This window comes from Pseudopodoces humilis, chromosome 11 (genome assembly GCF_049639895.1).
Source record: "Pseudopodoces humilis isolate 2021_Gansu_Grassland_sample_001 chromosome 11, ASM4963989v1, whole genome shotgun sequence".
Taxonomy (NCBI): Eukaryota; Metazoa; Chordata; class Aves; order Passeriformes; family Paridae; genus Pseudopodoces; species Pseudopodoces humilis.
The window spans coordinates 17,312,865-17,334,201 of record NC_142210.1 but is presented as its reverse complement, the minus strand read 5'-3'; the positions used below and the strand labels follow the sequence as shown (position 1 = coordinate 17,334,201).

At 37.4% G+C, this 21,337-nt stretch overlaps 1 protein-coding gene across 2 annotated transcripts; it reads right to left on the bottom strand.

Moving 5' to 3' along the window:
- Positions 1–848: 848 nt before the first annotated feature.
- On the bottom strand, positions 849–20,966 carry MCCC1 (methylcrotonyl-CoA carboxylase subunit 1). Of its 2 annotated transcripts, XM_088061217.1 has the most exons (20): positions 20,848–20,966; positions 19,762–19,808; positions 18,638–18,777; positions 18,128–18,223; positions 17,862–17,983; positions 16,759–16,906; positions 15,859–15,980; positions 14,659–14,770; positions 14,246–14,327; positions 13,341–13,468; positions 12,214–12,397; positions 11,586–11,695; positions 10,158–10,374; positions 9,370–9,456; positions 8,750–8,799; positions 6,506–6,643; positions 5,071–5,178; positions 3,996–4,067; positions 2,306–2,437; positions 849–1,459 (listed from the first exon to the last, which is right to left on the bottom strand). In XM_088061217.1, the coding sequence occupies exons 1-19, from the start codon at positions 20,901–20,903 to the stop codon at positions 2,318–2,320; spliced, it is 2,139 nt and encodes a 712-aa protein (XP_087917343.1). In that variant the 5' UTR covers positions 20,904–20,966; the 3' UTR covers positions 849–1,459; positions 2,306–2,317. The 2 variants fall into 2 exon arrangements, with proteins under 2 accessions (XP_087917343.1, XP_005525248.1); XM_005525191.3 differs by having other exon boundaries at positions 849–2,437.
- Positions 20,967–21,337: the final 371 nt, after the last annotated feature.

The following is a 21,337-nucleotide window of genomic DNA, read 5'->3' as shown; positions in this document are numbered from 1 at the left end:
GCATTTTTAAAAATTAAAGTCTTTCTCTTAGTCTGCCATTAAGTGTTTTAGAGACAACAGTAACAGCTATGTTACTATGCTAGGGCTCTTACCAATTTACATTCCTAACATAAAAAATTTATTTGTAATAAACTGAAGGTTCATGAATATTTTTTTAACTAAGATACTGGTATAGGAACAACCTACCTTTAATCATTCTTTGAGCATCTCCAAGTTCAATTAAATCACACTGCAGTAAAACATTTAAAGTGTGCCAACTGTGACAGTGACTTCTGCAAGAGATTTTTCTTAAATAAACAAAACCATCACTATCTGAAACATCTATCTCAGTAGAAACCTACAGAGATTAAAAGCCTAACAGCTAATTTTTGAGAAGTGAGGGAAAATGAAGACTGGTGAGATTATCTGTCTGCCCTGGCTCCTAAGGGAGGACATTTTGTCAGCTCCCAGGGAATGTGTTTTGCTGCACTGGCTGTGTGCAGCCAAGCTGTGCAGAGTGAGCGGGCAGAGAACCTCCTGCCGGGAGTTTGAATGTTTTGGTACAGATTCAGTGCAGCACAGCCATGTCACAGAGAGAGGAAAAAAATAAATGCCAAGCTGCTGAGTCTCCTCAGGGCTGAGATCATGTTTCTATATGGAGATTCAATTCTGGATAAAACAAGTGCCTAACCTTACCTGCAGTGAAACCTATCACGAGTGTCTGGATTACTTACTTCTAAATGTGATCTGCAGATTGTGCTCATCATCATCATCATCTGATACAGAAACAGCTGCTTAAACCCTCTAATCCAGTGCATGAACAGAAGCAACCAAGGAAAGAACAAAATGGAGAAAAATCAAAACAAACATTCAAAGTTACGCTTAATTTTTATTTGGCAGTAAAGAAAAATCACTGTGGCAATATTCTACAAGATGATCACTGGAGTTTTGCTAGGTGACCACAGGACTGGAAGGAAAACTGAAAAGTATTAAAATATGGTTTTAAGACACCGATCATCCAGAGCCATTGCTTTTTTACCACATCTTTTCTGCATTGCAGACAAGGCTGCACAATTATAAAAGCAGATCAGAGAATTCCCCGTGATACTGTATATTGATTCAGAAATGAGATTTCAGGTAAGGGTTAATTTGCACAGATTTAACTACAGGTTTGGGATCACTACAGCATCTGATTGCTCCTTTCTGCATAAAACAGATTATTGAATTAAATTAGCATATCAAAACTTCATATGGTAACAGAACTTCACATTAACTGAAAGATGAAAAGACTTTCAAAGTTTGCAACAATTAAAACATTTTTTCTTTCTCTTTCTTCTCTAAGGTGCTGGTTAAATAAGCTAAAGTAAATTTATGGCAAATGATCAGGATGCTTAGTCTGAGAATTCTTTTTCTTTGAGTATCCAAAATTCCAATTCAAATTCTTTGAATATCTGAAATATCCAATTCTCCCTTCTGAACCCTGAAAATACAAAAAAAAATCTATTCTTAGCTACACTTCATGTTGTTATAAAGACTGTGGTGTACATTACATATCATTACAGCAAATAAGAAATACATTAACAATATGGTAACAGTAATGAAGATTTTGAAGTCAGTATTGTATTTTGGCACATTAAGTATTAAATAAGCTTATCTTTCTATGCTACTTCTTCATGTTTAAAGTTCAAATGGTATTTTTTGGAAAGCAGTTACATTTTAACTTTGATTACTGTAGCAAATGTATTTGAAAAATGCTTTGTATCAGATATTTTGAGGTATATTAAAATAATTTTGAAATGCAAATTTTCACAACTCATTGAGGTAAACAAGAAAAATAGATGCACCAGAAATGACTGAGAGGGATTCTGGGCTAAGCAACAATCCCAAATTCCCTATTAAGGCAAAAACATAAGCCACAAACAGGAATTTTGCCAGAAAATAGAACAACTGTCTTTCAGACTTCCTTTAAATCAATCCTCGCATATTTAAGGGAAAAAAGGCAGCTGTGAATAAGTAGGCAGAAGAACCCAACCTCTCTGTACCTTATAGTCCTCTCTGATCCTTTCAGAGTTTCACATTTTCTTCCACTCTAATGCCTTTCCACAGGCAAACCACCCCTGGACAACAATCATATAGGTCCACAGGTTATAAATACAATTACAGTATAGTGATACCCAAATTTCAGTGAAGTCAGCATAATTTACAGTCAAACTATGCAGGAAGTGCTGAGGAAAACAATCCCCCATTTATACAAAACAGTTTGCTGAAAATATGAAGAAATCTTCTTCTGGGAGAAAATCAGCAAAGTAGAAAAAATAAAATGCACCTTCCTTAAATTTTATTTTGACTCTGCCTCTTCATCCATGAATTCAACGAGTGGAGCATGTCTGTTAGCCTGGGCACCTTCTTGGAAATTGACCTTTTTAATCACTCCTGCCTTGGGAGCCCTTATGGTGTGCTGCACAGAAACAAAGTCAGAGTGAACAGCAGACAACTCAGGGAGTTCCCTCCCCTGTCTCTCTCTCCAGCAAATGCTAGTATTACTTCTTGGTCCAATTAGAACTGAACACACTTAATTCCTTCCTCTGACACGTTTTATTTTAAACCTTTTAAACATTATCCTAGTCCATTTTCAAGTTTTATTCTCTCATGGATATTTGATAAGTATACTGGGGAGAAAAATGCTATATAATACATTTATATGAATTATCATCATCATCATATGCATTATAATCAGTATGAACAGCTGACTATTATTTCACCTTACTAATACTTTCTGTTGTTGTAATAAATACCAAACAGAAATAATACAGTTTTAATCCAAAATGTTAATCAGAGAGCAGATTTGTTCCCTTAAAAGAAATGTGCAGATTTACTACAGATATTTCTGTTTTCTGGCCAGGAGGGGTCTTCAGTGGGCAGATATTTGGCAAAATGCAGATGAAACACAAATACAGCTAATGACAGTAAAGGAACAGCATGCTTACACACCAGCCCCCAACTGGTCTGCCAGTCATTGTACCAGGTCAGTTCAATATTGTGGCTTTGTTTCTTGGTGTTTTTTTTACATAGGGTTAGTCTAGCATCAAAACATTTAAGATCAGATATTAAATCCTCACATGTAAGGACTCTTTAAATAATAATTTGCTTTTTAATTTTTACGTTTTATATTTCAATAGCACTTAAAAAAGATAACTCAGATGTCAGTCTGGATATCAGGTGGAGAGGCACAAACACATTTAGCATCCAAATGCAAAGAATTTTGTGTGTAGGTTTTTTTTCAGTGCACACAGTTTTATTTAATAGAATTTGAGTGTAATTAAAAAAGAACATGATAAGAGAAAGGCAGATTTTCTCAAAAGTGTTAGTTCTGCTGCCACAAACTGAGGTTTATTTTAAACTAATAGTCAAATCAAACCAGGCTACAGAAACTGTAATTCAAGTAGTCTGAGCCACAGTCAAGCACTGTGACAAGGTAAAATGGCCAAAATTCCAGTCTTCTGAATGCTGTGTGAATAATTATACAGAATCTTTAGTGTGCTCCACATAAAACTTTATGTAAATAATAATAATGATAATGAAAGGATTATACACAAGAATAATCCTGTGCATATTTACAAAGTCCCCATTAGCTAAATCTCTGCCTGAACTACCAGCAGACATTCATGTGCCTGGATCCCAACCAGGGAGCAAGAGATACACCAAGACAGGAAAAGTTTGTGCTGGAAAAATCAAAGGAGACAAGGGGACAGAAGGCCTGACACCACCACCCAAATGCATGTTAAAACAGCTGCAGAATAACATGGATTATACAATCATTAATTTGTTAATAAAGTAACAGCAAATATAATCCTCTGAAATCTAGTCAGACACAACACTGATGTGACAGCAGATAAAGTAATACTGACATCTGCAAACTGTACTCTACACTCAACTTCAATAATGAAACCAAAAAATATTATATTTTGAGCAGATTTTTATATTCTCAGTAATTAAAAGCTTTATATGTCACTTACCTCCATTTTCATAGCTATCATAACCATTAGAGGGTCTCCAATTTGAACCTTATCCCCTGCCTTCACAAACACCTGCAATTCAGGATAAAATTGGGGGGGAAAAGTAATTTATGTCTGTACCATTCAAAATCAACTGGATCTTGACTAACACAATGCACACAGGGAGAAAGGTTTTGCAAAACAGCCTCATATTAATCTTTATTGTTGTTGGTCTGGATATTTGAGTTCTCTAGACAGGGAATAGTTCTAGATAGATCTCTTCAGGGGAAGGCAGAGCCTACAGAAAGAGGGTCAGTAGCAGATGACAGGATGACAAGGAAGCCATTCACTTATCAAAGAAGAAACACTACAAGAGATCATGTATATTCTACCCTTTCTGGGCTTCAGCAATTCTATTTTGAGAAAAGTGCACAACCTCTTCCTGGAGCTAGTCCCTAACATCTTTAAAACAACATCCAGAAAGAAGACGGCAGGAGCCACCACCTTTTTCAACAATTACTCTGATTAGGAGTGTTCATTCAGGATGTCAGAGATCCATCTTCCATGTACTCCATCCCTCATGCCTTTTTATTAGTGGTTGAATCCTTCAACCACCGAACTCTCCAGAAAATCTCTTTCTGTTGAACCTTTGTCACTGTACAGAGAATACACAAGACCTGCTGAGCTAAAGAAAAATAAATTCACAGCTCAACAGAAGAGGCATTTCTGAGTATTTCTTTTCTTGCAAGTGCATCTCACTCTTTTGTTTGATGAAATTAATCAAACAGCCTGTAATGCTTGAGGGAGCTTTGACTTGGGAAGTAATTAAGATGAAGAAAAAATTAGTTAAGCAGTAGCAGTAGTTCAGATCTTTCAGAGCTCTAGAGAAAGAATGGAAGCCTTAAAAAGCCCTGGGTGACTGCTGAAAATTCAGAGTAAACAAAGCTTTCTCCAATCAGAAGTCACACAGCTGACATTTCTGGCCCTAGTACAGAAGCATGGCAGTACTTTCCTGGCAGTACAGAAGCACTATTTCTGGCAGAATAAATTTGAATACATTGGAAAATTCAGATCCCACCCATGTTGTTATAATTACCTTTTCTACTGTGCCTGTCATAGGCGCCACAGCTCCACTTTGCTCTGCCCCTGAACTCACTGTAGACAAGTATTTAGGCACAGGGAGGCCAATCTGAGCACTGCCTTCCTGCAGAAGGAAAATACAGGACAGGTGAGTTAAAAACATGAAATAGTAGCACCAGTAGACGGGCTGACAGAGGGAAAGAACATATCCAGCCTCAGGCAAAGCAGTCAGCTCTGAGGGTGGCAGACCCTGGGATCAGGACTGCAGCAGGACTGTCATGGTCACTGCTCCGCCAGTGTCTGAGGTCTAGAAAGTCACACATGCTGCTGCTGGAAGGACCAACAAGGAAGGAACAATCCCTGAGATAAAGCATCTCCACATGGATCTTTGTACAAACCCTGTATTTGTACCTTCCCTGTTCACGCATCAGCAGTGCAGAAGGTTTTGGAAAATGCATAAAGTCTGTTTGCATAGGGGGCAGGGAGGTTGCTGCAACAAGCAGGAGACATGGTGGCATCTTCATTGTCAGCCACTGCCAATGAGTGCTCCACAATTTACAATAAAATTAATTCAGTACTAAAATTATTCAAAATCCCTTAAGTCCCCTCAGACTTGCTTCCAGAGTCTCTCAAAGACTCATTATCCCCAATATCCTTCCCATGCCCTAAAGTCCTGTGATTTCTTCTTGATCACTCACCCCAGACTCCATTCTGATACCACAGGACAACTGAGCTTTACCATTCCAGCATGGGTTATTTTGTCCTCCTCACTGGAGAAACGTTTTTGCTGCATTCTGCTGAAAGTCTTAAGGGGCTCAGAGCTAGAGGTTAATTACTGAAACTAATAAATAATAATTTACTTCTTTAGATTACATTATTATATAGTTACTTTACGGGCTTGCAATGTTTTAACTGTAAATAAAAAATTACCTGCCTAATAATGCAAGTTAGGGTACCTCCTCTTTCAAATGTCATTTGTATTTGCATATATGAAATGCATATGCCATGGTAACTCATAAACTACATATTTTAATATTAGCTCAAGTTATCCTTCCTCAGACAAATATTGATTCATTTCTTGTCATATAATTTAAAAATTGTAACTGAAATCAGTTACAAGACCTTTCAAATATTTGTCAGTTTGAAGTACTCGCTTCTGTTCTGTGACAAACTTATATACCTGACAAATTTAGTATTTTGTGTTCCCCCCTCCTAAACCATCACAAACTCACCAACTGTATTTTAGCTTTCTAAACGTAATTAATTTTCTCACTCACCATAAGAAATGAATTTCTAATTAGAACAATAATCCAACAAGTATCAGAACTTGATAGGTCAAAGTAAGAAACTGAAATTGTTCTCTTTTACATTCTCTTGAAATTTATATTGTTCATTTACATGGATAAAATTTCAAAATTTTAAATTTGTGATAATAAAGAAAGGAGCTTTACCGGGAAGAACAGATAAATGGTGTTGTCCAAAATGACCAACTTGGACTTGGACATTGTTCCATTTACTGAAGACCTCAAGTAAAGTGATTCACCTTCTTTCAAGATCTCTCCAGAAATCAGGAACATTTTATCTTGAATCTGAAAGTTAAATGTTTTTATAAGGACAAAGGTTAACCCTTCATTAGCAATAAATCAAAAGATTGTATTTGTACCCTCATAACCTGTGATTCTCCATAGACAACTCTGCAATTAAAATATATATATATATATTTGTTTTTCAGTTAAGAGACTGTTCTGTATCCAATACAAACAGCTCAGCAAATTATGTAATATATTCACTCAGGACTTTTATCTTAAGCAATGATACACTATTTCTCAAGAAAAACAAACAGAAAAAAAATCCAGACTATTGAGTTTACTGATGCTATTAAAATCCAGTATTTTTAATTTGTCCTAGCATCTTGACTTTCTTCAAACAGAAGAATCCATAGCATTCAGCTGACATATTCCAGTGTTTTCCAAAAGAGAGGTGATTTCCTCTGTCTTGGAAGCTTGCAGGACAAGAACTACAACATATTCAGTAAACCTACAAAGGAACAGAGCAGTAATGGAAACAGTCCAAATGAGACACCAAAACTGCAGAAGAAAGACCAAATAGAAAGGTCATTTACTTATGAGTACCCTTCATCCCTTCCCTTCAGTGGAAGCTGTACCTGTACCACAACTGCAGCACACAAAGACTGTAAGAACACAAAAGTAAATACATCACATTTTACTCATATGTTTACTTCCTAGTCTGACATCACTGAGCACAGAACCAGAGACTTGCCAGTCTTTCAGGATGGTACAAATAGAAATAAAAGTCAAGTCTTCATTTACATAGCTCCAAATTATTCTTCCACTGAAAACATTCATTGAAAGGATCCCATTGATCTGGCACTGATTCCTGAGCAGAAAATCGTTTGCTTGAACACTGAGTGCCTGCCAGTTCCAGGCCCAGCCACCTGCTCTTGTTGATTTGCCTCAGGACAGGTTCTGTAACACTCCAGAGGCACTGTCCTCCTTCTAATAAGCCCCCAATTATGTCTTTACAACTCTTATCTCCAGCTGCTCTCCATTTCCATGTCAACCCCCATTCTTCCTTCTTCCCAAGGAGTCTACATTCTCCCCAGTTACACTTTCCTCCACAAATGGACCCTCCATCCCTTCTAGCCTCTTTTCAGTGTTGCTGATGTGACTTCTGAGATAAGGCTCAAGTGTAAAAGCTGTCAGGCATTACACAGATAATCAATACACTCAAAATAACCCAGGTATTACAGGAGGGATGTGGGTTATCTCAGTCTTTGTATCTGTAGAAGTAAATGTTTGAGTCATCATGATGTGGTTATAGCCCTGAAAGCACAATAATTTTATCCCTGTTCTTCTAGTACACCCATCTCTATACAGACTAAGCAGTTTATAAAATACTTATTCTATTAGTTCCCCTTTTCTGACTATTAAAACAAGAAGTAGAACTATAGAGACTGCATTCTTAAGTATGCATCCATTCTGGGTGCCAAATCGGAGAGTAAGACATTCAGCTACAGGGGGTGCAAGAAGGATATTCAACACCCAGCCAAACACAACCCCCTTAAGCCACAACTGGAGACTCTCACATGTGCACACACAAAATTATCTACTACTAAGGCAACTTGAGCTCTTTACTATAGGAGCTCTATAGCATGAACAAAGAAGCCAATTCTATGGGGTATCACTCAATTATCTAACCAGAAGATTCCTCAGCTCATTTGCTAATCACTCTCCAATTTCCATCTTCAAAATAAAATGTTATCTTGCAGATAATGCTCTAGAAAGCTTTTATTTATCCCACAGGAGATCCATTCTCATGCACAGAATAAAGCAGGAGTCCTGTGGAAAAAAAAGTATTTTTAAATGCAGATTTAAATCTAACATCCCATGTTTAGGAAAGACAAATTTAATAAGGAAAATAAAGAATAAGACCTTTAAATCCTGAAAATACAAAATGCTTTTCTTAGCCTTGTCAGTAGCATTTTAATAGCTCTTCCATGCCACTTCAGCATCTAGCACAGATAATCTGAGGTCAAAGTAACAGTATACAGCAATGGATACAAGCAAACTAAAAATCTGTAATCACCAAGCAACTTTATCAACAATTAATACTAAGAAATCTACAGGACATGGATTCTTTTATCTAATGAATATCTGAAAGAATTGTACTTGTACCTGCATTTTGTATGACCCATCTTGATTGTAACTTACAGCTACATCCACAGCTGTTCAATAAAACAAAATATGCATGTGTGAGTAGATTTAATTAGAGTATCTAGAGAATGATGACACATAAACAGTATCAAGGCTTTCTTGATAAAAATGAGGCCTACAAACACTAAGATAAGAACAAGTATTTTCAGATTAGCTTACTACACACTGCAGATTTCATACTAAATTCCATACAATTTTTCTTTCAAAGATGAACACCTGAAATCATGCTCTTAAATCTGTATTATCTGGACAGAAAAAAAGTTTGTGAGGAGAGAAAATACTGAGGTCTTTCACACCAAAATGAAGTTCAAAAAAGTAAAAGGCACTCTGCTCTTTTTAAAATCTCAACCTCATTCATTTAAATTACAAACATTAAGTAGTAGTCATTTGAATTTGGTTTACATGTCCTCAGGATCTAACAGTGTGGATTAAACATACAATTCTGTGAATTCCCAGCTTACACTGCATAAAACTCATACTGCTTCTATGCTGTTTCTTAGCCTGAATTTTCAAGCATCAGTTAAAATAACTTTATCCATCAAGTACCTTCCTTCCCTCCACAAACATTTTTATTAACTTACTATTTTCCCCATCCAGCAGAGACAGTTTCCTAGTATAACATATATTTATTCTTCTACCAGTGCTGGATGCAAATGGTGAGAATTTATCTGAAACACAAAATACACAGATACGTTATTTTCATTCTACTTCAGCAAAACGTAACACTTAGCCTTAAAATCATTGTCCTACTGTGACTAGCTACATATTTATTATTTCTATTGCTCAGAAAAGACTGGGGAGCTACTGTAGTCACAGAGAGTGACAACTCCTTATCTCCAGCACTGAATAAACTGGTGCTGTGTGACTTACAGAAAACATGACACTAAGAAGGGCACTGGCTGTTTTCCATTAAGACATGCTTTAACAGGACTAGAGAGCATGGGAATTCAGCTACACCATAGCAGGTCCTGATTAACCTTTAGGTGAAGGTTCCATTAAATCCCACTGCCTCTCCCATTCTGAGCAGGGTCCATTTTGTCTGAAGACCTTGGGCCAGCTGTAAGTATAACAGAGGCAGAAGGTCACTGCTTGTGCTTATCAGAGCAAAGAGCTCAGTGTCACTGACCATGAATCCCAAGGTCTTTCAGATGGAGCCTGTCTGGAGGGCTTTGGGCAGTACTCTGGACATTACAGTGGTGACACATTCCGTATCTGATCCTTAACAAAAATTATAGTCTGCTCTGTATGTAAATATCTGGGAGATGCCAGAAAGCAGAACCCTGAACAGGCACAAAGTAGGGCAAAGAAAGAACATCCAAATTAAATAATGAACTCATAAAATAAAACAATATACAACAATGATCCTTACCATCTGACTGATCTCTAAAAGCATCTGTTAGCATCTTCTCTTTCAGTATGAGCCCTAGAGCTGCCTGACACATAACTTCATGTGGAGTTGCCTTTTTGGTTGGAAATAGTTCATCATGGTGTTGAGGAATGAAATTAGTGTGCACATTTCCAGCCGCAAACTGTGGGTGTCCTGACAGGCTCAGTAAGAAATCAATATTAGTGCTTAATCCTACAATCTGTAAAGAAACAGAAGCATATTGCCAAACTGAGTTATGAATACACAGCTTTTTGCTCACGAAGTTTATCAATAAAATGTAATTAATTCAAGTGGTCTGTTTTATTATCAACTAAACCATTGACTGTAAAAAGACAAAAATCCAAAACAAAATCTCAAAAGCTGCTTCCTCAAAAGGACTCTGTTTTCTAAATGCTGCCTTTGTCCACTGTGAAGTTGAGCAAAGTTTCCCACAAACAGTAACAGGACGTAACTTCAGAAAAACTTTTGGAAAATCGTGCTCTGAGTATTTAAAAGAACATTCCTAACTTGACAAGTGCTTCATATGAAAAATGAGTTACATTATTTTCAGTATCCCATATTTGATCTTTTAATAGTAAAAACTAGGAACAGGGACTTCTCCAAGTTTACTAGATACTATCCATTTTCTATAGTGCAAAATACCTAATAACATAATTATTTTAGAGAAATCAGTGAAACTGGTAACTGTTAATGCTGTCAATATTTACTGACAGAACTGCTAAGAAAATTCTAGAAAAAGCAAGAGAAATCTTTCATCTCTTTGCCCCTGCAGTAAATTTCATTTTTAGCTAAAATAATAGAGGGCCCAACACTTTCACTACCTTAGTCATGTTCAAGTTGTTGATTTTAAAGTATAAATTAGTTCTGCACAAGTAATATTCAGTCTCACCTCAAGCCAAACCTTCTGAATTCTGCTTTTAAAAACGGTTATAATACCTGTAGTTTTCATAAGGGAAAAACTGAATGTTTCTTAAAAAGAACTGATAGCATATTTCTTTAACATATCTATAGTCTAAAAACTTAGTTCTTTTCATAAATTAAAAATTACAAGCAAATATTGTCTGACACAAATTCCACCTAAGAAACCCTTTAAGTCAAAGAAAACTGAAATTGAAAATATTGTTTAGCCTTACCCTTCTACAAAGTCCCAGGTGCATCTTCAAACTGAAGATATCACAAACTTAAAAATCTATGTGTAAAACTGCGCTTCAGACTTAATTTTTACTCGCTCCAACAATGAAAACAGTTTGCAAATAAGGAAAAAATACAACTTCTGCAAACAAATAATGAATGTAAAATGGCAGCAGCAAAGCTGGCAACCTTTTGGAAACGTCTTTTGTTTTACTGCAGTGTTTTCAGCATACTTTGATGGCTCAAGCTGTGATATCACACTGGGTTTCTCCCACTTACATTATACTGGTGCAAACTGTAGCGCAGCTTTCTGAGAGCTGCCTGTCGGTCCTCAGCCCAGACAACCAGCTTTGCAATCATGGGGTCATAATGCACAGAAACCTCATCACCTAAAATGTGGCAATAAAACAAAAATGCTCTAACATGCAACCAAGTATTTATGAAAGTTGGTAATGCTAAGTACACCACACGGCATCCAACTCAGGGACAATTCATGGCCACATTTTCCCAAAGATTAAAGTTGTTTAAGGACAAGATGATGTGACCTGGCATTTCAATGTCAAGGGCAACTTCAGCACAAATTTTATAAATTTTTGTAGAGGTAACAGTGCTCAAGTTTGATTTTCTTTATTGCAATCAGAATGTATGATTGCTAAATAGTGAGGAGAATATCACTACCATGAGCCAGTGGACATTCATTTGGGTACAGGTAAAGAAGATGTAAAAAAAATATTCCGTGATTGACCAAAAGTACATGGAAAACTATAAGGAAAAATAGATCTGCAGGGATTTGTCTTTATAACAACACTCTTTTAGACAAACTTATTTAGGCCAAAGAGGGAAATGCTTACAAAGAAAAGTTCTTGATGTTAATTATTTCTTCTTCCATCACTGCCTTCAGTTTTACCTTGCCTGACTCCAGTCTCTATCCTGGTGAAACGATCTGCTGGGGGGGTAGATAAGTGCAACAGTGGCCCAGCTCCTGGCATAAAGTTATTATTAGGGTCTTCAGCATATATTCTAGCTTCAAATGCATGGCCCTGGAGCAGGATCTCTTCCTGCATTAGAGGAATCTTCTCTCCTGCTGCAACCTGAAAACAACAGTTTTTTTCTTTAATGCAGGACCAATATTCTGGAGTGATGATATATGAAATATTAACTATTTTTCTTCCAAACATGAACAACAAGGAAGCACATTTTAAAAAGCACAAGGAAAAAAACAGTGCCAAGACCACTGAACCTGTGCACCTTCTCTCTCTCTTTCTTCCAGTGTTGTTTGATCCCTGTTCTAACTCAAGATTCAATGCCAATTTCCATGCGCAGATAAGGAAGACAAGTGTTCCTTCTTTTTGCATCAGCATTTGCCATTTTAATTTTCTTTCTGCTTACACTAAATACTTCCCCACCCTTAATCTCACACTACTTAAGCTGCTGTCCTCACTTTTGGATTTATTCAAACAAAATTGGGTTTTATTTCAAGTTCCCTAATACCCAAAACTTCCTATGATCATTCCAACGTGTGAACAATCTCTGCAAATTGGGTGTGTGAGGAAATCCCCTGCTCCAGTCTATGACACTGTACATTTATTTCAGAATGTGGCTATACTGGTATAACACCAGACACTGGTTATAGTGAATATTTTCCTATATTTTTTTCCTCCTACAGCCTGATGCAAGAATGACTTTTTGGGCCACAGATACATTTCAATTGAGGGTTTTGGAAACTTTTCAGCATAGCAAGGGAAAGATCAGGACCGTACTCCCTCCCACTTCCCACATTGCCTATAATGTCTCTAAATACACTTTAAAAATGTTTTCTCTCTACACAGCTGGGAGAGGGCTGGTTGAAATTCAGAGCATCTACACAATGCTCTACATCCAATACAGCAATGTGAGATGTTCCTGTGGAGCAAAGGAAACTCTACCCTATCAGCTGAGCAGGAGATGAGGATCTGGAAACCCATCTGGCCTCCCATAGGCAGTGTCACAGAGCACTCAGGAGGAACTTTACATGTAAAATCAATTAACACTCACCCTGAGCTGCCATTCCACCAAGTCTGTTCCAGTGATCATCTCTGTAACTGGGTGCTCTACTTGCAGCCTGGTATTCATCTCCATGAAGTAAAAATTATGTTGGGAGTCCATAATAAATTCGACTGTTCCTGAAGTATTTAACAAAAGGACATTTCACCAAAGAGCATCTTAGGTGTCCATTTATGAAAAAGATACCCAAGACATTTAATTCAACTACACCAAGACTGTTATTTCTAAATCAGACACACTGAATTTCATTAAATTCTACACAAATAATCTAAAAAGGTCACAAAACTGAGGCCTGAAAACAAGGGTTGTTTCCTTGTACATTTACATAAACTGTGTTGTTTAGTAGGCATTCTCTACAGTGAGAGCTGCATTTCATTAGCACTTTAAAAAGCACATCAAGACCCTTTGAAAGTATTTGGAATATTCATAGGGTATGTAATTTTTTTTAAATATTCAAAGAAAGCAGTGAGAAAACAAAGTTACAAATAATTTTAGGTTATTTTTCATCTGGGAAATGGTGTGGACTTTACAGCAAGTTGTGTTTTTCTTTTAAAGACTTTACTGTTTGCATATAAAGTATTACCCTTTGTACACTAAAAGAGAAATTATTTTCCCTTTACTCAGCTCAAACTTAATTCATAATGCTCACTTTCCAACAACAGCTGAGTTGATCAAATTACCTGCTCTAAATTTTTTACTTTCTATCCTTCAGCTGCCACTGGTCTTGAGCACAGGTATGCTAATTTAAATCTATAATTACATTAGAATTAACTACATGATTACTTGCTTAAACCTCAAAAATTTGAGGGATGTGTGTCATACTCGAAAACAACAAGATGCCATTTGCTTGAGACTTAAAAGTCTCTAAGTTAAAAGTTACACTTCCCTAGACTTACCTGCTCCCACATAATTCACTGCTTTAGCTGCTTTGACAGCAGCTTCTCCAAGTCTCCTTCGAACCTCTGGACTAATTCCTGGCTGTAAGTAATAACAATAATAATAATAAAAAGATTACAAACTCTTGTTAAGTTTGGTGATAGTCAACCTTGTATGCATGAATACTTAAGAGCATTTAACAACTGTAGTGAAACCCTGATCTATGTTATAATTGAAATCTACGTAATACTTCTTTGAGAATCATTTCCCTAAAGAATATAGGTTTTTTTTCCAATTAGAACGTCTTCTGCAGCAAAACTAAAACAGGTCTGAGAATTACAAATAAATTATTACCCACTACATTTAGTGGGGCACAGTAATAACCATAACAACATATCAGTTTGCAAAAAAACATTAAGAATTTTCTGCTCACCCCTGGTGCCTCTTCAATGATTTTCTGATGTCTCCTTTGCACACTGCAGTCTCTTTCGAACAAATACACTGCATTGCCATGCTGGTCACCAAATACCTGGACTTCAACATGCCTGTTCCACAAAAGTAAATGTTTTAACGTATTTTAATGCCCCAAACAGACTTCAAACTTGTACCTTTCAGTAGGATTCCTTTTAAGTTTAAGGGTCTGCCCTTAAATAAATGCCAAAAATGTAGACATGAAGCTGTTATTATGCAGGATTTAAAATGTTTTAGACTTACTCAATCCTCTGAATGAAAGAGTATTCCTAATACCAACTACTGTAGTAAAATCTCATTGATTGTAGGATAAACAAGAAACATATCTGAAGGCTGCTACCTCTTTCTCAGTTGTTATTATAATAGAAGTAAAACCACTTCACTAATAATTTGATAATGATTATTTCCCTCATAATTTACTGTGCAACAATTCACAAGAGACAGGAATCAGGAATAACACTGTTCACTTCAAAACACCATTTCAAAGGACAATTATTAGGTGGCAGAATCTTTTTCTATGCATAAAACTAATAAAAATACATCACCATTCTGACAATCCCCTGATCCTGGCAAAAGAAATTCCTCAGCAATGGGTCGTGCCCACCTGACAGCGTAAACAGACCCTCAATTTCTTTGGAAAAAAGGCTTTCCCTATAGTGATGCTTCAAGGAAAAACAGATGAAAAGTACAAGAGTATCAAACAGACCTCTGTGAGATACTCTTTATAAAAACACATTGGTTCTGTTTCACAGGACAGGCATGAGCTAAAAAATCTCACTTCTGTTTGAAATATCAAAATAGAGGAAGATTAAATAACTGGTTTAGGACACCTGAGGGCAGCAGAAACACCATCACAGCTTGACTAAAGTCTATTGTTTAAATATTATAGAGTGATTTTTTTCCTAGAATCAATTCTAGGAAATTTTAGAAGGCTCATGTCTCCCAAGCAGTAGCATTTTCATTCCTGTAATTCAAAATAAAGCCACTACAAGAAATCCAGCAAATTATAAACAATTTTGACCAAATTAACAACTTTCATAGTGCAAATCAGACATACAAAACCAATTTTAATCCTACAACTAAGCTAGTTCTGTTTATTTAACAGTAGAATAAACATTACAGCATTTATTTTTATTATATAATAGAAACAACTGTTTCTTACCTTGGATTATCTACAAATTTTTCAATCAGCATTGCATCATCATTAAAAGACTTCTTTGCTTCTCTCCTTGCTGATTCTAGTTGGTCCAGAAACTCCTTTTCGGAATGAGCAATCCTCATGCCCTAAAATATAGGAAAAAAGCTTATCTAAATCTCTAAAAATACATCACACAATGAAAAACCTTGCTGCACACACAGAGTGAGAAACTACTTTAACACTTCATCTTTCTTTCACAAACCTTAGCAGAATTGTGTATCAGCTTCCAGTAAAATAATCCTACTAAGTCCCACTGAAAGTGCCATAAGAAGTGTAAAAAAAATTATATATTATCATTCCATTGATATGAATGAGCACAAAATTCAATTTTGTCCTCAAATGTAATAGTAATTTCCCAAGGTTGGCAGAAAAAACCTTATTTTTTACAAAATAAACCTAGCTATTTTGGAAATAATCAGAAGTTTCTATATGGAATTTTTGTTGATATTTATTTCAGAGCAAAATCTGATTTAGACTGGGAGTTCATCACTCTTTAAAAAGTATCTAGACACAAAATGGTATTTCTAATAATTTTTTATGCAACATTTAAAATTGTAAGCAAAAGAAGTCACCGAAGCCATCACAGAGTAACAATTTCAAGTCATCTAATTTTGCACAAATCCATGGCACAACTTTTCTGCATATGTGAATTTCTGGAGATCCACTGAAATAAACAAAACTCTTCCATTTATTCCAGTGACTTATCTTCTACATATCAAAGGGAAATGAGATTTCATAATGCTAGACTGGCCATTAATAATAAATCTTAACAAAAAGTACTTTTCCAGTTTTTGTTTTCTTTTAGAATAGTGATCCTGGGACAGGGTAACTTTACAGCACATGATGAACAGATGAGTTCCTTACCTTTCCTCCACCCCCACGGACAGCTTTAATCATTACTGGGTATCCAATTCTCCTGGCATGTTCCTTTAGACACTCATCAGACTGATCTTCTCCATGATAACCTTCAACAACAGGAACGCCAGCAGCAGACATTATAGCTTTGGAAGTGCTTTGACAGAACAGTTTTATATTTAGAATGATAATAATATTTTTTTCTTACTTTAAGCTCCAACCCGTCTAATGTTCCCAATGTAAATTTTCTCCATGAAAACAGTTCCACAGTAGACCTCCATGGGACTACTTGTATAGGTGGGCTACACAGCACTGGACTGTAATTCAGTACATGATTCAAAGATTTTTGTTTGTCCTAGCAGGACTACACTTCACTTTGACTGTTTTTCCACATTACAGATACCAAAATCTAACATTTTCATATTACAACACTATCCTACATATTTAAATATCCTACAATATTTAAAGTTATACAAAGTCAAAACTTTTCATTACACAGGCTACTTCACACCACACATGAAACATTCAAATATAACAACTCTAATTTCCAAAATGCATGCAAAGCTTGTTAAATCACTGAGGCAATTCAGTCTCACCTTATGAGGTGATAAAAAGTTAATTGTCTCTAACTACTATTATACAGTTCCTATGTCAGTAATAACTTAATTTCCATACTTTTGATTTATACTTCATACCTTAAAAATCTTTCTTTGATCTAAGTAACCAAGAATATAAGATCCTCTGTGATGAACTAAATCATTTTATATGAGCCACAATAACCCTGACGTTTTTGTGCTTCTTTTCCACTGCTCTTTTGACCCACCCAATCTGACTCCTGAACCTTTACCTATATTACACTGCAATGGCTTCAATTCTGGAAAAGTACATCATTACTTATTTAATTACTAAAACCCCAAGAACTGAACAATCTTCACTATTTATATCTCTATACAAATCTATAAACCTGGAGTTTATTCCTTTGAAAAAAATGGTAATAATATAATGGAAATTAACAGAATAAAACAATTACAGAGAAACTGATCATTTGTTAACAAAATCAGCTTTGTCAAGCTGTACACTGCATAACCAAGTAACAAATCAGAAACAGATACCTTTTAATACCCATATCTCTGATAGCAGATGAAGGAGGACCTATGAAGATGATTCCCTGTTGCTTACACAGCTCTGCAAACTCTGTGTTTTCCGAGAGGAAACCATAACCTGGATGAATAGCCTAAAACAGAATAATGTTACCAGCCTATTTTTTTGTATCAGTTTAGCTTAGAAAACTCAGAAACTTCCTAGATCATTAAGGAAAAGCAAGATAAGCAAAAATAAAGAAGACGTGGAAGTAACAGAAAAGGTAAGGTCTCCTTACCTGTGCTGCTGAGACCTTGGCCACCTGCAGTATTTTCTCCATGGCCAAGTAACTCTGCTGTGAGGGTGGTGGACCAATGCAATAAGCTTCATCTGCCTGTTTGACAAAAAATACAAAGAACAGAGACTATTTACTAGAAAATTTAAATGAATTTCTGAGCTAATTATGTCACTTATCAGACTGCAGTTTAAATCACTGCCTTTCCTCATGGAGAGGCTCAACTGGGTGAAACAAATTCTGACTTCTTCCCCAAAATCACAGTCCAGTCTCTAACCCTTGGCTGTCCAAAGTCAGAGAGACAAATCTGAATGCACTTCCTGTAAAACTGTCAAGTGTTGAGACAAAGACCAGGCAAACTTTCCATCCATTCAAGGAAAACTTGGCAGTAGGTCTACAGAAGTGAAAATCAGCTTTGTATCAGCACCCAAATCTGCTTTACACATGGAACTTATCAATTGAAGACACTGCTATGAATGAACATCAGCCACAAATTTAATGAATGTACTTCACCATTGCTACGTGCATGGAATTCTTGTCTGCTTCACTATAAACTGCCACAGATTTCACCCCCATTTTCTTGGCTGTTCGCATCACCCTGCAGGCGATTTCTCCTCGGTTTGCAATAAGGATCTTCCCTATGCTGTGACCTCCTGTTTGAAAGGATGAAGCACAGTAAAAAACCAAGCCACAAAAACATTCCTGGAAACAAAGCAATTTTAAAATTATGGTTTCTCTTACATTATTTATAAAGTTTATGCATTTTTTCAATAATGAAAAAAGTATGCTTCATCCAAAAGCATTTCCAAGCGGCTCTTTGAATTTTAACTCTGCATCCTTATGCAGAAGTGTGCTTAAGCCATGCTTTTTTTTTTTTCTTTTTTAGAATTCATGAAATATAGCCTAACCCTAAAAAAAATCTACATAACAGCTGATGTTTATAGCTGTGCTGTGTACCTTCTGGACTAACTAGGAAATAATCAAAGCTGTGTTGTGTCCCTCACAACAGAAGTCATTCACATATGAAGAGCACTGTTCCCTCTCCATAAACAGTGACAAAGAAATAACAAGGTATCAGCTTTTGTTGTTTTGGTTTTTTATAAGTAGTGACTCACAAACTTCTACAAACTGTCATGACAGCAGCCACAACTTGATAGACATGTAAGGCCAGCACTGCCAGAGATTTCTCAGTGAAAATAGCTTAAAAACTAAAAAAATAAAATGAAAATAGAATTCTGGATTCTCAAATGCAGCTTTTTAGATAACATGACCACAGAGTGAGTTTAAATAATTTTGCCTACCCCTTTACTCTCCCTCACATATTGTTAAAATACCATTATGCCTATAAAACAACTCTCACAGACTTTGCAACTTTTGTATCAGGAAATAACTCAGAGGAAAATATCACAAATTATAAAGTTTTCATTAATTTCCATATACCTAAATATGACAGCTAAAATTACACAAAAAGTTGTTTAAAGATGATTTCTGTTAGGTTAGCTACAGGTTCCTGTTTTCAAAAACTGTGAAGATACTGAATATTTAAAAACCCTGCAGTCTTTCAGCAACCAATATTCTAAAACCATCCATGCTGCATAGCAATTTAAGCTAGTAGCTAAAGAAGTCAGATTTCATACCTATTGTTGAGGCCCATTTCACAAATATTTGTACTTGGTTCCATTGCCTGTGCAATTACAAAGGGACAGAAGTGCTATGAGTACATATGAAGAAACAGCAACTGAGGTACTTTTATTTTCAGGTGAGAGAAGTCCAGCAGTGAAACTTCTGATACATCTATTTACACAGATCACATTCAGGTATAACAAGGGAAGTTGCTCAAACTTCACCAGATCTCTCCCTAAGTACTTTCACTTGGGCACAATAAAAATTATCCCCTTGCTTTTTTAGTACCATTCAAAGAGAAATAATCAAGAAGTTTTCTTAAAACAAGCAAAAAAACTTTTTGGTGGACAGAACAGCCAACAACTCACATTTATTTATTACAGAGAGACCAACTCGTGAAGTATTTGGGAAAGAAGACACGAGCAACCATGAAATAAAAAAGCTTAAAAAGGCAACAGGAGCTGTTTTTGTAGAGCAAAGGTGCAAGACAAAATAACGTGAAAGAGCAAGAGCGATGGAGACTTTCAGAAATGGAAAGTTAAACTTCAGATGATTAATGTTAACTAAATGAGGCAGTGAAGTGACTGGACAGAACTGTGAAAACTAACTCCTGGAACTGTTTTAATTAGTATGTAAAGCAACCTCGGAATTTTGGATCAAGCCCAGCATTCTTTAAGCGTTATCGGACAAGACGACAAGAGGCGTCCTCGGCACCCAGCACAAACAGAGCTGGGCTGTAACAACGGGAGGAGGAATGGTGCATGTCCTAAACATTGAATACACAGCTGTCATGGTCACCCTCCCTGCACACAGGCTGCGGCCGGGGCAGCTTCATGGGACCCGCAGCAGCTGCTACGATTCCCTAAAGCCCAGGTTTTATTTGTTCTTCCTTCCCATAGAGCAGCCCGGCCTTCCTGCGTGCCCCCTCACGCCCTGCAGAACCCATTCCCCTCCTGCCCGGGCAGCGGGCTCCGTGCTCGCTGTGGGCAGCTCCCCCCGGCTCCTCAGGCCGCCCCCGGCCCGCACCCACGGCTGCCCCCGGCCCGGCCGCCCCTGCCCGCGCATCGGGGCCGCTCGGGCCTCCCCCGGCCCGCACTCACAGCCGGCGCAGCGCCCCGAGGCAGCCGCGGCCCCGCTCGGCCGCCGCCAGCGCCATGTTGGGGAGCGCGGGCGGGAGCGGGGAAAGCCTCAGGGGCACGAGCGGGCGGAGGCAGCGCGTCACGGGGAGGGGAGCGGGGAAATGGCTGTCGGGGGCGGGACTGGGTGGCACCGGGAAACGGCGCTGAGAGGGCTGATCGAATAGACTTCATTTAAATGCGAAATGATGCGTGTCGGTGAAGGGTCATCGCCTCTATGGGTGCACGGACTCGGCTGACCGTGCTCCTTCAAGAATGACATCCGGGGATTTAGTGGGACAGCCACACACTAACGTGAGGGCTGTTGGGAAGGGCTTGGGCATCCTCGGATAGCACAACAGCCCCAAAGCCTGCATCAAAACGCCTCGTGCAGGAGGAGGAGGAGGTCACAGAGCGGTGGGATCAGAAAGCCGTCAGGATCCATTCCGCTCCCTCAGGCTTTGGGGCTTTGCAA